Source organism: Poromitra crassiceps (genome assembly GCF_964638095.1).
Source record: "Poromitra crassiceps genome assembly, chromosome: 22".
In the NCBI taxonomy this organism is placed as follows: Eukaryota; Metazoa; Chordata; class Actinopteri; order Beryciformes; family Melamphaidae; genus Poromitra; species Poromitra crassiceps.
In genome coordinates, this window is record NC_139647.1 from 4,057,468 (window position 1) to 4,074,856 (window position 17,389).

Here is a 17,389-nt window from a genome sequence, read left to right on the forward strand (position 1 = left end):
GAATTATTATTATTATTATTATTATTTTTTTATCAAATTGTACATTATCAGCTTTATTTTAGCATTCAAAAGTAGTGCGAGTCATGCATTTTGGTCCTCCACTGATGCCACTCTCTCTCTAAATTGCTCTGCTCTCCTCCCCTGCCTGGTTCCTCCTCTCCTCTCGCCCTGCTCCCATCACACTCTCCCCCGCTGTCCTCTCCTCCCCACGCGGCTCCTCCCCCCCTCAGCGCTATCTGTGAAGAGCTAAGGCAACAGCACTGACAGACAATACTATTATTATGTTCGCCGTTTTGGTGGGGAACATTAAGTGCGTGTGTATTTCACTCTAGGGACGGAACCCAGCACACATTCGTCAAACGCGGTAAGATTCAGGAAGTGGCCAAGTCCAAAGTCAACCTAAGAGAGCATCAAATGTTCATAATATGACAATCCGGCATGGTAAAAAAAATATATATGAAAGCAACTTTGGAAACGGTTTTGAACTGATATCAAAAATGCAGTGAGCAGGTAGCTCTGGAAATACACACGACTTTCACTTTGGCACGAAATTTGCACAGGTTTTCAGCATTGGTGTAGGCATCTATTCAACGTCAAAATGTTTGCCGAGAAGTTTTACAGCCTTGGAAATGTGAGGACGATCGGTAAAGCCGGTACGAAGTCGGCTGCAGCAGCAGGAGGAGGGAAAAAGCATCAAGCAGCGGTTCCCACCAGAAGTTCATGGTGATTCCTCTGTAGAGACTCTGGACCATGATGAGGGGAGTCGTCAGCACCTCATTGATTTCTCTGTGGCCCGCAAGTGGTGGTCCAGTCCTGACACATGCTCTGGCATCCACACTGCCGGGCCCTGTGCCAACATACCCCCAAACCCTACCCCTGCCCCCGCCTCCAAACCCTACCCCCGCCGCCGCCCCCCGCCGATCCAGAGTGAATCACTGAGTAACAGACTGAAGAAGATGTAACGGTTTAAGAGAATCGCGCAAAATGCAAAAAAGTTTTGGCGTCTGTGTCTGTCTCTCTGTTTCTCTGTCTAGTGTGTTTTTGTGCTTTAGTCCCATGTCTCCGTGTCAGCACCAGACAATTACAGGCCTGACCCTCTGGTACTAGCTGGCCTCCTGCTTGTGAAAGCATGGGAACTCTCTGAGGATAAAAAAAAACTGGCAGTTACTCTACAAGAACATGGTTCATCTCCCAGCGACAGACACACACACACACACACACACACACACACACACACACGCACTGAGCGACAGTTAGGGGGTTCACCTCCCCACGACCCAGGCAGTGAGGCATGCTGACCTTTGACCCCTCTCATTATCTGCCCAGACGCTGAGGTTTGGGCTGGGGTGATAACCTTGCAACCCTGACTTTTAACCCAGGGGCTGGGCTAGGCTAGGCTAGTCCTGTGTGTGTGTGTGTGTGTGTGTGTGTGTGTGTGTGTGTGTGTGTGTGTGTGTGTGTGTGTGTGTGTTGTGTGAAACAGAGAGAGACAGAGAGAGCGAGAGAGACAGAGAGAGTGAGAGAGAGAGAGAGAGAGAGAGAGAGAGATTGGGGCGGGGGGAGAGAGAGTTTTGAAAATATTTTGGATATTGTGGTGAAAGAATAACGTCCGGCTAGTCTGAATAAGATCGCTTATTCAGCAGAAGGCCCATGTTTTTTTTTACCCCCCCTTCAGACAAGTTGTCTCTAAATCACGGGACGTCCCGTCACTATGGAGGTATATATGCTTCAGTGGTGTCACTATGGAGGTATATATGCTTCAGTGGTGTCACTATGGAGGTATATATGCTTCAGTGGTGTCACTACGGAGGTATATATGCTTCAGTGGTGTCACTACGGAGGTATATATGCTTCAGTGGTGTCACTATGGAGGTATATATGCTTCAGTGGTGTCACTATGGAGGTATAATATGCTTCAGTGGTGTCACTATGGAGGTATATATGCTTCAGTGGTGTCACTATGGAGGTAAATATGCTTCAGTGGTGTCACTATGGAGGTATATATGCTTCAGTGGTGTCACTATGGAGGTATATATGCTTCAGTGGTGTCACTATGAAGGTATATATGCTTCAGTGGTGTCACTATGGAGGTATATATGCTTCAGTGGTGTCACTATGAAGGTATATATGCTTCAGTGGTGTCACTATGGAGGTATATATGCTTCAGTGGTGTCACTATGGAGGTATATATGCTTCAGTGGTGTCACTATGGAGGTATATATGCTTCAGTGGTGTCACTATGGAGGTATATATGCTTCAGTGGTGTCACTCTGGAGGTATATATGCTTCAGTGGTGTCACTATGGAGGTATATATGCTTCAGTGGTGTCACTATGGAGGTATATATGCTTCAGTGGTGTCACTATGGAGGTATATATGCTTCAGTGGTGTCACTATGGAGGTATATATGCTTCAGTGGTGTCACTATGGAGGTATATATGCTTCAGTGGTGTCACTACGGAGGTATATATGCTTCAGTGGTGTCACTATGGAGGTATATATGCTTCAGTGGTGTCACTCTGGAGGTATATATGCTTCAGTGGTGTCACTCTGGAGGTATATATGCTTCAGTGGTGTCACTATGGAGGTATATATGCTTCAGTGGTGTCACTATGGAGGTATATACATGTATGCTTCAGTGGTGTCACTATGGAGGTATATATGCTTCAGTGGTGTCACTATGGAGGTATGCTTCAGTGGTGTCACTATGGAGGTATACATGCTTCAGTGGTGTCGGGAAGATTTCTATATGGCAACCCCACATCCCCTTTCTGATGCTCTGCCTCCGTCTCTCCATCGGCCCAAGGCTCTGTTTTGTGGATCAGCAGATTGATATGAGATAGAGAGAGTGAGAGAGAGACATAGAGAGAGGGAGGGAGTCACACAGAGAGAGAGACTTCATTATTCTAGTATACCTTTAATTGTATGCACATTTTAAGTGAATTTTGTAATATATTTGATTGCAATGTTACACAGCTCTTTACAGACTCCTTTATTCTACTATTATTTTGCGCTCTTTTTCTAGTACAGTATCTTCAATTGTACACACACGTTTTATTTTGCAGTTGCTTTGACGATGTAAATACACTGCATCTTTCCCATGTCAATAAAGCCCCTTTCAATTGAATTCAAATTGGAAACGCTTCCTTTTACAGTCTGGTAATTACCAGGTCTTTACCCGATAATTTCAAGTATTTACTGGGTAATTACCAGGTAATTATTTACCAAGTAAATACCTAGTAGTTATTGGGTTAATACCTGGTTATTACCGGGTAAATACCTGGCCATTGTCGAGTAAATACCTGGTAATTATCTGTGTTATTATCACCCTAACACGGTCACATTTACACAAATTGATGGGTAATAGTGGAGGTTTATAATCTATAATTACCGGGTAAATACCTGGTAGTTGTCAGGAAAATATCTAGTAAATACCGGGTAACTACCTGGTATTTACTGGTAATTTACAGGTAAATACCCATTAAATACTTGTAATTACTGTGTAAATACCTGATAGTTACCAGGTCAATAACTGGTAATTACCAGACTGTAAAAGGAAGGGTTACCTTGAAATTGAATTGATAGAGAGAGAGAAGATGGAAGAATCCCCATGCATGTTTGTCTCGAGGTACTTTGAAAATAATATTGGCGTGAAATTGTAATAATAATTGCTGAAATGTTGTCCCGTGCCAACTGGTGTAAAAACAAGCAACCCTTTGCAATATTTTGAAACAACAAAACAGAAACCAAAGCGTCATGTGCAGGGGCCTGTTAGTCGCTCTGTGTAATGTTGTATCTACATTCATCACGAGGCTAAAGGTGCAGCGAGCAGAGGAGACTTTGGCGAAATGTGTTTGAATATAAAGTCAACGTTGCTGCTTCACTTTCCACTTGGCGTTTCACAATGTGTGGTCGGTGCGGGCCCGGGCCCCGCGCCGTCTGTGCACTCAATCACTTCTCAGCGTGTCCAGAGCCTCCTGCTGTAACGCACGTTTACCTTCCTGAGCAGCCAGGAGGACCACGCCTGCACCACCAAAATATACACTGCTGGAATTAAAACATTTTCTCCCCTCTAATTGCAGGGCAAACAGCAGTCAGACTCCTGCACTATATATTCCCTCCGCAGCAAAATAGCCTCTGACAAGGTGGGGAGTGGAGGTGCGGTGGTGCACTCTTAGAAAATAAGGTTCATTAGGGTTCTATATAAAACGTAAGGTTCTATAGAATTGACCAAAGAACTCCGCATGTCTAAAAAGGTTCTATACAATTTATGTAAGACAACAAAGAACCCTTCAAAGGACCCTTCTTCTTCTTAAGGTGTCGACTGATTGGTGGACCCCAAAGGGTTCTATTTTTAAAAAGTGGTTCTATATAGAACCCCAAAGGGTTCTATTTTTTAAAGTGGTTCTATATAGAACCCCAAAATGGTTTTATATAGAACCTAACATAAGGGTTATTTTAAATTAACCATCTGAAATGGTTCTACATAGAACCGTTTGAGGGTTCAAAATACGTATCAAGCTATAGAACCCTTAAAGGTTCCATATAGAACCACTTCTTCTTTTAAGAGTGTGGGGAGTGGAGGTGCAGTGGTGGGGAGTGGTACTGCGGTGGGGTGGGGTGGGGGATGGGCAAACAAGTGGCTGTAAAGTGCTTAGGGCTTAGCGAGTGCACGTGGACATGCTGACTGTACTTGACTAACAAAGAGCTCAAGTCAACCGCCCACCGTGCACCCAGCTCTTTGGAGACATTGTAGGATGTTAGCTAAGGCAGCATCAGCTTAAATTACCATGTTTGAGCTGGCTGGAGCACACTGCACACTGCACACATAGACAAGGTGACGTTTAGTGATGATGACGGTGTCCTTCCTCTGTGTCTCCCCCCGCAGTGTCTAAGGTCTGCCCTCCGTGTGACAACGAGATGAAAGCCGACAATATCATGGAACATTACTGCGCCAGTGACTTTGGTAAGTGCCAGCAATTAAAACGTGCTAAACCTGCATCATGACGACACACATGAGGCCTTGGCATGGGGTCAAATAAAGCTTCCATGACCTGCATGCGTTCTTCACACTGCTTCACATGGCTCACCCACCTGTCTCCACCTCTCACACTGCTGCTCACCCACCTGTCTCCACCTCTCACACTGCTGCTCACCTGTCTCCACCTCTCACCCTGCTGCTCACCTGTCTCCACCTCTCACACTGCTGCTCACCCACCTGTCTCCACCTCTCACACTGCTGCTCACCCACCTGTCTCCACCTCTCACACTGCTGCTCACCCACCTGTCTCCACCTCTCACACTGCTGCTCACCTGTCTCCACCTCTCACACTGCTGCTCACCCACCTGTCTCCACCTCTCACACTGCTGCTCACCCACCTGTCTCCACCTCTCACACTGCTGCTCACCTGTCTCCACCTCTCACACTGCTGCTCACCTGTCTCCACCTCTCACACTGCTGCTCACCTGTCTCCACCTCTCACACTGCTGCTCACCTGTCTCCACCTCTCACACTGCTGCTCGCCCACCTGTCTCCACCTCTCACACTGCTGCTCACCTGTCTCCTCCTCTCACACTGCTGCTCACCCACCTGTCTCCACCTCTCACACTGCTGCTCACCTGTCTCCACCTCTCACACTGCTGCTCACCTGTCTCCTCCTCTCACACTGCTGCTCACCTGTCTCCACCTCTCACACTGCTGCTCACCTGTCTCTACCTCTCACACTGCTGCTCACCTGTCTCCACCTCTCACACTGCTGCTCACCTGTCTCCACCTCTCACACTGCTGCTCACCTGTCTCCTCCTCTCACACTGCTGCTCACCTGTCTCCACCTCTCACACTGCTGCTCGTCCACCTGTCTCTACCTCTCACACTGCTGCTCACCCACCTGTCTCCACCTCTCACACTGCTCGCCCACAGGAGTGTGGGTGTGGGTGTGGGTGGGTGTGGGTGGAGCAGTGTACAGGTAACACAGCTGAAAAAAGGCACACACAGATAGCCAGGTCCATAAGTGATACAGCTGAAAGTTGAAACAACCTGTCTCACAGCCAGATTACGCGAGTCCAGATTAGGGACTCGTTACTCAATTTGGACATTTTGAGCATTCATTCAGACTCGGGAGTTAGAGACGAGAGCACTCAGACTTGTTAATTGATAACGACTGCTTTTTTTTTGTAATAGGCCCTAATAATTCGGCATAACATATTGATGATAGCTATATTCATACCGTGAAATTATTCAATTTCGTGCAAGGGCAGGCACGTGTGTTCCACCTACATGTGGATTCAAGCATGTTCAGTAACTCCAGACTCAGACTCAGACTCAGACTCAGACTCAGACTCAGACTCAGACTTAGACTCAGACTCAGGTAATGGGGACTTGACTCAGACTCTTCTTTGGTGACTTGGACTTGAACACTGACATGTTACATGTTACACTATTACATGTTGTGATTATACTGTAGTAATTCAATGTCACAAGCCTGCCTGTCTGCTCGCTGAAATTTCTCACCTAGCATACTGTATCAACAACAATGCTAATGCACGTGCACGCGTACACACACACACACACACACACACACACACACACACACACACACACACACACAACCACACACACTTACAGTATGGATGCATTGATGTGAGCATCAGCGATGGGCCAACTACAAATGACATAAAACACACAAACCTAACCATGTATAAACATATACATTTACAAACAGCTCATTTACATTTTATGACCAGAAAATAAAGTTTTACAATCACATTTACAGTAACAGTCGTGAGATTTGTCCTGTTCGCATCATACGCTACAATGTTTTAGTTCTCGGTTCCCCGTCTTCAAAAGGAGACAGCACTCTTTATGGGTGGAAATAAAACGTTGGATTCTATTTGATTTTTTTTTTATGATGATATTTCACATGTACTTTGTTTCAGTTTGGTTTTTGGTTTCTTCTTCTTCTTCTATGGTATTGGTTTACAACTGAAACCGCCGTACCACAGTGTCAAAAGTCAAAATGCAAAAAGTGGGTTGCATTCCTTAGTGCAACCATAACCACACACACATGCACATGTAGCAAACATCACATGCATTTTGCAACGCCCGTTTTGAACTGTAGCTCTCCGCAACCATCATTAGACAAACCCCCAGTGTCCGTTCAACACCATTTTTTTCTAACATTCGACTTTGCAGAATTGGGTTTTCTCCCCACCACACGGTTATGACCCGAACACAAAGCCAGAACATACAGTAACTAATGGTATTCCAACCATTTTGTGCTCATCAAGGCTTTTGGCCCATGCAGCCTCTCCCTGGACTATTGCCCTATAGTCTTTAGAGTTAATGATATACAGCTCTCTCTTTCTCTCTCTCTTCTGTGGCCATGACACTCTGATGACAACACCACTAATGGTGAGAACGTTCATAGCCTTGGGAGACTCATGAAGAACATGGCTCTCTGAACGCATTCATTATAATAGCAAATGATATGTGGCCAGAAGGTCTATGCTGGAAACCATACAGGATTTGTACAGAAACATGCCCCAGCCTACATTAGAGCACAATGGAGACACACAGACCAAGATTCAGAGTCTATTTTCTGGCAATTACTCACGCCCGACATGACTGCATATGACGATTTTGAACATTATAGAAGACGACAAATTAGAAAACAATATAAATGTATATAAATTATAATCATTCACATCCAATAACAACAACAAATTGTGCTCCTTTGTGCACATTGCACACTGGGAACTGCCGCCAAAATGCGGGCTCGTCCCTTGTAATCTATAGAGACACTGCGGAGCGCGTCATCATTCAGAAACCACGCCCAAAACGGGGGGAAACAAAAAATCCCCCCCAATCCTGGCATTCTCCTAAAGTATGTCACGTGTTGCACACGAAGATCATATATACGGAAGATGAACACTCCAACTTCCTTGACAGCTAGATCCACATTTTTCTTCTCGCCAATTCTCAATGGCTTCCTTGTTTTGCTCGGGAGTACAAAAAAACTTTAAGTGGCGATTTTTCTTTAAATTTGTTGTCTGCGCAGCCGACACACACACAACAGCTTTTAGCTATGTTTACTTCAAGGAAAATGACGCTGGTCTGTGGGAGTGAACGGAGCGATTTCCCCCGTGATGGGCGTGGCCCATTTCATGCAGTGTCTCTATGGTGACTTTACAAAAATTACACTCTTTATTGGTGTGATTAATTGTGAGATTTAATATCTCTCAATCTTGTGTTGCCACAGGGGGAGGGAGGTTTTGGGAACAGAAAGCAAGTGAAACATGATGACCTCTGAAGGTGTTATTGGCAGGAGATGGAGGCTATGTCACCGGATGAGAGACACTGGGATGACTGGAGGAGTGGAGATAGCACAGAGACGTATGGATCGTGAGACGCAGCCAAGACGATGTTATTTCTCTATAGGCTGATCTTTGATTACAGCTTGATCTCACGCATCACGAATGCTATCACTTACTCATCTTTGGACGCGGCTCGCGCCCCACGCCTCGTCCGCTTCTGGAGGCTGAACCCATATTTCCCATTGTGCCGTTCAACAGTTAGTTGTAGTTGAAGTACTCATTCAACTAGTTTATTCAAGTAAAAAAAAAAAAAAAAAGGACAGGCTCTGAAATGTAATAAAGTATTTCCACCTAAAGTATTTCCACCGGCTGCTTCTGTGCAAAGCTATACCTGCAACTATATACATATATATATATATATATATATATATATATATATATATATATATATATATACAGTATATATATATATACTATACATTGATTAATCATTTGTGTGATATGGTTTTTCCACAAAAAAGGTGCACATAATGTGTGAAAGCTGGGAGAGACGCAAGACGAGAGAGACAGACAGACAACGTTTTTGTCTGACGTGCATTAAAACTAAAGTAACCAGCCTGTTTGGAAAGTACAGGTTGTGTTCAAATGTAGGGAGTAAAAGTAAAAACGCCAGAAAAAGAAAGTAAAGTACAGATACCTGAAAATCCTACTTAACAACCGTGACAAAGTATTTTGTTATACGTCCCCTCTCTGCATGGCACAACATTGAATGACATAGGGCAGCAAAGGAGAGAGGAGAGGAGGGGAGGGTCTACGTTAAAGGGACCCTCCACTCCCAGCTCCACCTGGCTGCCGGGAGGGGAGGTGAGGGAAAAGCTGTTTCTCCTCCAGATGACAGCGCACTTCTCCCTCTCCGCCCGGCTGCTCCGCTCACTGTAAAGAGAGCCAGTGTGTATAATATAAGAAGTGGGCACAGCTTGTCATGAAGGAGACTGGCCAGGCTCAAGTGCACAGCCGCCCCACCGCATCACTTAGGACTCAATCTATGGGTGGGCTTTCAAAGTGGGGCTGGAGCAAATGATTTTATCCTTCCTATATCGTCACTGAACACACGTACACACACCAGCCCTGTACACAGTACACACACTAACATAGCCTGCAGTACACACACTAACATACAGTACACACACTAACATACAGTACACACACTAACATAGCCTGCAGTACACACACTAACATACAGTACACACACTAACATACAGTACACACACTAACATAGCCTGCAGTACACACACTAACATACAGTACACACACTAACATAGCCTGCAGTACACACACTAACATACAGTACACACACTAACATACAGTACACACACTAACATAGCCTACAGTACACACAAACATACAGTACACACACTAACATAGTACACACACGAACATACAGTACACACACTAACATAGCCTACAGTACACACACTAACATAGTGCACACACTAACATACAGTACACACACTAACATACAGTACACACACTAACATACAGTACACACACTAACATACAGTACACACACTAACATAGCCTGCAGTACACACACTAACATACAGTACACACACTAACATACAGTACAGACACTAACATACAGTACACACACTAACATATAGTACACACACTAACATACAGTACAGACACTAACATAGCCTACAGTACACAGACTAACATACAATACACACACTAACATACAGTACACACACTAACATACAGTACACACACTAACATACAGTACACACACTAACATACAGTACACACACTAACATCCAGTACACACACTAACATACAGTACACACACTAACATACAGTACACACACTAACATAGCCTGCAGTACACACACTAACATACAGTACACACACTAACATAGCCTGCAGTACACACACTAACATACAGTACACACACTAACATACAGTACACACACTAACATAGCCTACAGTACACACAAACATACAGTACACACACTAACATAGTACACACACGAACATACAGTACACACACTAACATAGCCTACAGTACACACACTAACATAGTGCACACACTAACATACAGTACACACACTAACATACAGTACACACACTAACATACAGTACACACACTAACATACAGTACACACACTAACATAGCCTGCAGTACACACACTAACATACAGTACACACACTAACATACAGTACAGACACTAACATACAGTACACACACTAACATATAGTACACACACTAACATACAGTACAGACACTAACATCTACAGTACACAGACTAACATACAATACACACACTAACATACAGTACACACACTAACATACAGTACACACACTAACATACAGTACACACACTAACATACAGTACACACACTAACATCCAGTACACACACTAACATACAGTACACACACTAACATACAGTACACACACTAACATACAGTACACACACTAACATACAGTACACACACTAACATACAGTACAGACACTAACATACAGTACAGACACTAACATAGCCTACATTACACACACTAACATAGCCTACAGTACACACACTAACATAGTACACACGCTAACATACAGTACACACACTAACATAGCCTACAGTACACACATTAACATAGCCTACAGTGCACACAAACATAGTACACACACTAACATACAGTACACACACAAACATAGTACACACACTAACATACAGTACACAGACAAATATAGCCTACAGCAGTGGTTCTCAAATGGTGGTCCGGGGACCCCCAGGGGTCCTTGAGGGGGTTCCAGAGGGTCCCCAGCCAAAAGGGGGGTCATTTATTTTCACTATAATTCCATTCATAAGTAACACAATGACTGTTTTGGTCATGGGTTTTATACACTTTCTGTAATAAAACATCTAAAAGCATCAATCTTATTATCAAATGGGGGTCCGTGGTCTAATCTTTGTCAGTTTAGGGCTCCTTCATGTGAAAGAACGTGAGAATCACTGGCCTACAGTACACACACTAACATAGTACACACACTAACATACAGTAGTACACACACTAATAACATAGCCTACAGTACACACACTAACGGTCCCTCAGTGAAGACATGGGATGTGAATCAGGACATGGATGGCAGCTGAACGCGTACATTCCTGGGCGAACATGCCAGCGCCTCACGTGTGTCTCTGTGTGCATCAGAGTGTACCGAGGTGTGTTTATAAAACAGTAGACGAGGAGGCGAGAAGGTGAGATGGCGCTCTTTCAAGAGGGCGCGGGTACATAGCGATGCTTCATACCGAGCCCCGTGCCCAGGCCCTGCTACGCACTATGATTAATCTAGCCTGTCAAAAACGCTCACCCCGAGAATTCCTCTCTCGAATGCTGCTTGGCAGTTCAAATTGAATCTCTCACATGGCTAAATATGAACATATAAACATGAGGGTGGACAGCAGATATGACTGAGTCTGCACTTCATTAGTTTGATATATCCCGGTGCTTTGCCGTAACGTAACGCCATGTTTAGTGTGCACAGAGGTTATCTCATCTTATATCCTTTGCCTTGAGAAATTACACACGTCCGTGTCGGAAAATTAAATTATCAGAGGAATTATCTGATGGTCAGGAGAATCCCAGAGTGATGACAGACTTTCCAGTAAACACACGTTATCTCCTGATAGAGAACTATGAGAGTCAGACACCTGATTACACTGCACCTAACTACATTAAACTGCTTCGGCGGCTGGGATTAACCTGACGCTGCCAGATGGTGTGTTTTCACATAACCCTTCTGGGAACGAGGGTCGCTCTGTAAACCGTTTCAAAGGGCAGGCGCTTTCACAAAAATACCTGGCAGGTGATTGGATGAACCATCTGTCTATCACGTCTATCACAGGCTCGCTTCTCAGTGGCGTCACACCAAAGCCCGCCCGTAGCTGCCTCATAGGACTCTGATTGGTGCGAACCACTGGTGGTTCAGATTCAAACCAATAGATTGGAGCGTGGCGAGATGGATTTGTCATCTGATTGTGATCTCGTGATCTCACGCGTGATCTCATGATCTCAAATCCAGCTGCCTCGCAAGGATATCCTGGATTAGCAATGGTACTGTATGTGAAGAAGGAGCTATTGACATGGACCCACAAGTGGTTTTGATAAGGTGGTTCCATATAAATCTGTTCATTGCTCTGAAAGGAGAACTTAACTGAAAAACAACGCTGATTTATTTTGCACATGATCTCACACATATCCAACAGTTTTGCAAACAGGTATCCATTCAGTTTGACAGTTATCATGTGCAATATAAATCAGCATTGGTTTTCAGTAAAGCGCTCCTTTAAGGATGGTTGTCCCATGTAGAAACATTGATTGACTTTATAGAGAGGCAAAGTGACCGCCTACTTCCTGCTTCAGCACTGTACCAGAGATTTTCATTCGTCATTTATTTTCCCATAAACATTTTGCGAAATGCTTATAAAAATAGTTTTACTTCGTCAAACCAAACGGTTCAGATATATTTAGAATCGGGAGAGACCATAGAACATTTCACTCGGACCAAAACTTAAAAAAACACAGAAAAAATATTTTCTTTAAATCCGCAATTCTTTTATGTTTTGGTCATGTGGTTATGTGGTCTTTCCTGTTTCTGAAAATATCTGAACCGTTTGGTTTGAACAAGTAAAACTATTTTTATAAGCATTTTACGAAATGTCTATGGGAAAATAAATGGCGGATGAACATCTCTGGTACAGTGCTGAAGCAGGAAGTAGGCGGTCACTTTGCCTCTCTATAACACCGAAAACTTGTGCACCTTTCCTTCTGGCAGAACTGATGTTGTCAGAGAGAGAGAGAGAGAGAGAGAGAGAGAGAGAGAGAGAGAGAGAGAGAGAGAGAGAGAGAGAGAGAGAGAGAGAGAGATCACACACACACACACACACACACACACACATGCACACACACACGCACACACACACACACACACACACACACACACACACACACACACACACACACACAGACACAGACACACACACAGACACACACACACACACACACACACACACACACACCCGGATGCATTTTTGTGGACGCCGCGCGGGATATTAGTGTTGAGTTTTTGCCGGAGGTTGAATGATGATTCTCGGGAGAGGTGTAAACTAGCACAGAGCTCAGTGCTCTTCCTGTGAGGAGCCTCACAGCCACTCACAGTTACAAGAGCAGTTGGGAAACAGAGTGACACATCGTTGGCATCCGTCCGCCTGGGGGGTAAACTGTCTGTTTAGCAAACAAACGTGGAAAAATAATGACAGGCAAAATTTGGAAAAACTACAGCAACAAGGAAGTAAATGACATTCTCTTTGAACCAACCAATCAAATGTTGTGAGACAATTAGGTTGGTTAACCGGCCTATTTTTTTCCATGACATCAGTTGTTTGTTCTGGGCAGCATGTCTTGAGATTGTGTTTACATAGCAGTATAATTGAACAAGTAGACCATGATGTTTTCAACTCAACTTATCGCCGGAGAGCTTTTCCCCCTGAGAAACAAAATCAAGTTACTGATCAGCTCCTGGGACGGTGCTGGGACCATTATGCTTATGTCCTGCTTCCATACAACCATGATACTTGGGTTAGGGATGTTAATGATTAAATTGACAATCAATGAATCGATCATTAAGAATTTGATCGATCAAACTATATGTTAACCGATTAATCTACAATGTAGGCTATGTGTTATTTCATCATTTTTCTTTTCTTTTCTTTTCTGAAGTGATTTAACACCACAAGGGCAAAATGTAACTTTCACTGCTCATACAGAGGAAGAAGAAAGCCAAGCTAGCAGACAGAAAGTCCAGGGTGGGAGAATTACACCCAAAAGACAACAGTAGTCATTGTAAACATTGTAATACAATGTTGAAAATTGATATGTATTGCTATTCTTAAGTATTGCAATTCTATATGTATAGTGACAATTTTATTACAATTTATTGCTATTTTCATTTGCTTTTACACTTCTAGAGACTGTACTGTATATGAGTCATATTTCTGAATACAATGCATATCACATGTCAGTCAGTCTTTATTTCAGCAGCATCATATATATATAATATATAATATAATATATATCTGTATGCATATAATGCATACAGATGTCAAAATTTCAAAATACAGGGATGGCAGAGAGGCAGAGTAGGGTGGCCTGTATTTCGGGTAATTCGCATAAGTGCAATCTATTGCGACTTCGCGCTTGTTTTTATATTGATATAAAATAAAAAATAAATAAAAAATATTTTTGTATAAATAAAAAAAATCATGATAGTTAGTTGAATCGACACCGCACCCTTAATCACCTCTCCCTCTCTCCTCCTCTCCTCAGCCCTCAAGATGAAGATCAAGGAAGTAAAGAAGGAGAAGGGCGACCGGAAGCTGATTGCGGCCCAGAAGAAGAAGAAGGTTCTGAAGCAGGGCGTGCTGCGGAAGAAGGACCTGAAGAAGCTCACCCTGTACATCAAGAACGGGGCCAACTGCCCCTGCGCCCAGCTCGACAGCCTGGGCTCCAACTTCCTCATCATGGGTCGCAAAGTGGACCAGCAACTGCTGCTCATGTCTATCCACAAGTGGGACAAGAAGAGCAAGGAGCTGAAGTTCGCCATCAAGTACATGAAGTCCCATCAGTGTCCCACCTACCACACCGTCTTCCAGTGACACACACCGTCCCCTCAGTGTCCCACCTACCACACCGTCTTCCAGTGACACACATGAAGTCCCCTCAGTGTCCCACCTACCACACCGTCTTCCAGTGACACACACCGTCCCCTCAGTGTCCCACCTACCACACCGTCTTCCAGTGACACACACCGTCCCCTCAGTGTCCCACCTACCACACCGTCTTCCAGTGACACACATGAAGTCCCATCAGTGTCCCACCTACCACACCGTCTTCCAGTGACACACACCGTCCCCTCAGTGTCCCACCTACCACACCGTCTTCCAGTGACACACACCGTCCCCTCAGTGTCCCACCTACCACACCGTCTTCCAGTGACACACACCGTCCCGTCAGTGTCCCACCTACCACACCGTCTTCCAGTGACACACATGAAGTCCCCTCAGTGTCCCACCTACCACACTGTCTTCCAGTGACACACATGAAGTCCCCTCAGTGTCCCACCTACCACACCGTCTTCCAGTGACACACACCGTCCCCTCAGTGTCCCACCTACCACACCGTCTTCCAGTGACACACACCGTCCCCTCAGTGTCCCACCTACCACACCGTCTTCCAGTGACACACATGCCTGTACTCTTCCCTCAGGCCCAGTTCACTCCATTATCACATTCTGTTTTAGCCAAGGACCCTTACTAAGAAGGATAAGACATCGCTTACATCACAGCGTTCGGGGCCAGTTCTATTGAAGTGAATGGGGCAGACATGGAAAGTCCCACTATAAACCATCATATCTGTGTCAACATCATGTAATGTGTTTTCTTTAATCTGGTGGAAGCATTTTTTTTAATCAAAGGTGAAATGTCACAGATAAGATGGTTTATAGTGGGACTTACCATGTCCGCTCCATTCACTTCAATAGAACTGGCCCCAAAGCAAAATTCGAATGCTGTGACGTGAGTGATGTCTCCTCCTCCTTTGTAGGTTCCTTGGTTTCAGCTAGTGTCCTAATTCTCCTGTCTGTGATGTGTCCCAGAAGCCCAGATCTACTGTGGAGTCCTAGCAGCCTGCTAAACCATCCTGATCATGTGACCAGATCACATGATCAGCCTGCTAAACCATCCTGATCATGTGACCAGATCACATGAGCAGCCTGGTAACCTGAACTCACAGTCTGTTTGCCCTCCAGCCAGCCCACAGCCATTTCAGTGGGTGGGAGTACTTGCCTTGACAGACAACTCCTTCAGCCAATCAGCATCGCCAAATCCAATCCCAAATCCACTCGGGAAGAACGACAAAAACATATTTTACGCCGAAAACATATTTTACTCCGTTGCTGCTTGTTGTTGTTATTGAGTTATCATTAAAGCTTGTTGTTTTGGGAGACGCCATACTGTTTTGCCAGCAGCGTTCCCGATTGGTCGGTTATGCTGTCGACTATGAGGCAGGTTCCTGATTGGCTCGTGCACTTTGTAATCTGGAAATGGCTGTGGGCGTGATGGAGGCCATACTGATCCACAGAACCAAACAGAATGTGAGTTAACGTGATCGGATCACATGATCAGGATGGGTTTACCAGGCTAGAGATTGACGGGTTTACCAGGCTAGAGATTGATGGGTTTACCAGGCTAGAGATTGACGGGTTTACCAGACTAGAGATTGATGGGTTTACCAGGCTAGAGATTGACGGGTTTACCAGACTAGAGATTGATGGGTTTACCAGGCTAGAGATTGACGGGTTTACCAGGCTAGAGATTGACAGGTTTACCAGGCTAGAGATTGACAGGTTTACCAGGCTAGAGATTGACAGGTTTACCAGGCTAGAGATTGACAGGTTTACCAGGCTAGAGATTGACGGGTTTACCAGGCTAGAGATTGATGGGTTTACCAGACTAGAGATTGATGGGTTTACCAGGCTAGAGATTGATGGGTTTACCAGGCTAGAGATTGACGGGTTTACCAGAGTAGAGATTGACGGGTTTACCAGGCTAGAGATTGATGGGTTTACCAGGCTAGAGATTGACGGGTTTACCAGACTAGAGATTGATGGGTTTACCAGACTAGAGATTGATGGGTTTACCAGACTAGAGATTGATGGGTTTACCAGACTAGAGATTGGTGGGTTTACCAGACTAGAGATTGACGGGTTTACCAGGCTAGAGATTGGTGGGTTTACCAGACTAGAGATTGATGGGTTTACCAGGCTAGAGATTGACGGGTTTACCAGGCTAGAGATTGGTGGGTTTACCAGACTAGAGATTGATGGGTTTACCAGGCTAGAGATTGATGGGTTTACCAGGCTAGAGATTGATGGGTTTACCAGGCTAGAGATTGACGGGTTTACCAGGCTAGAGATTGATGGGTTTACCAGACTAGAGATTGATGGGTTTACCAGACTAGAGATTGATG

The 17,389-nt window shown here is 44.6% G+C and overlaps 1 protein-coding gene across 1 annotated transcript in view; it reads left to right on the forward strand.

Moving 5' to 3' along the window:
* Window positions 1-15,018, forward strand: part of sfrp5 (secreted frizzled-related protein 5) — a gene marked incomplete at both ends in the record, with an annotated part of 27,633 nt that extends 12,615 nt beyond the window's left edge. Inside the window, 2 exons of the mRNA XM_083658160.1 lie at window positions 4,888-4,965; window positions 14,690-15,018. Coding sequence (XP_083514286.1) covers window positions 4,888-4,965; window positions 14,690-15,018 — 407 coding nt within the window. The remainder of the gene's footprint in view (window positions 1-4,887; window positions 4,966-14,689) is intronic.
* Between the last annotated feature and the right edge of the window lie 2,371 nt (window positions 15,019-17,389).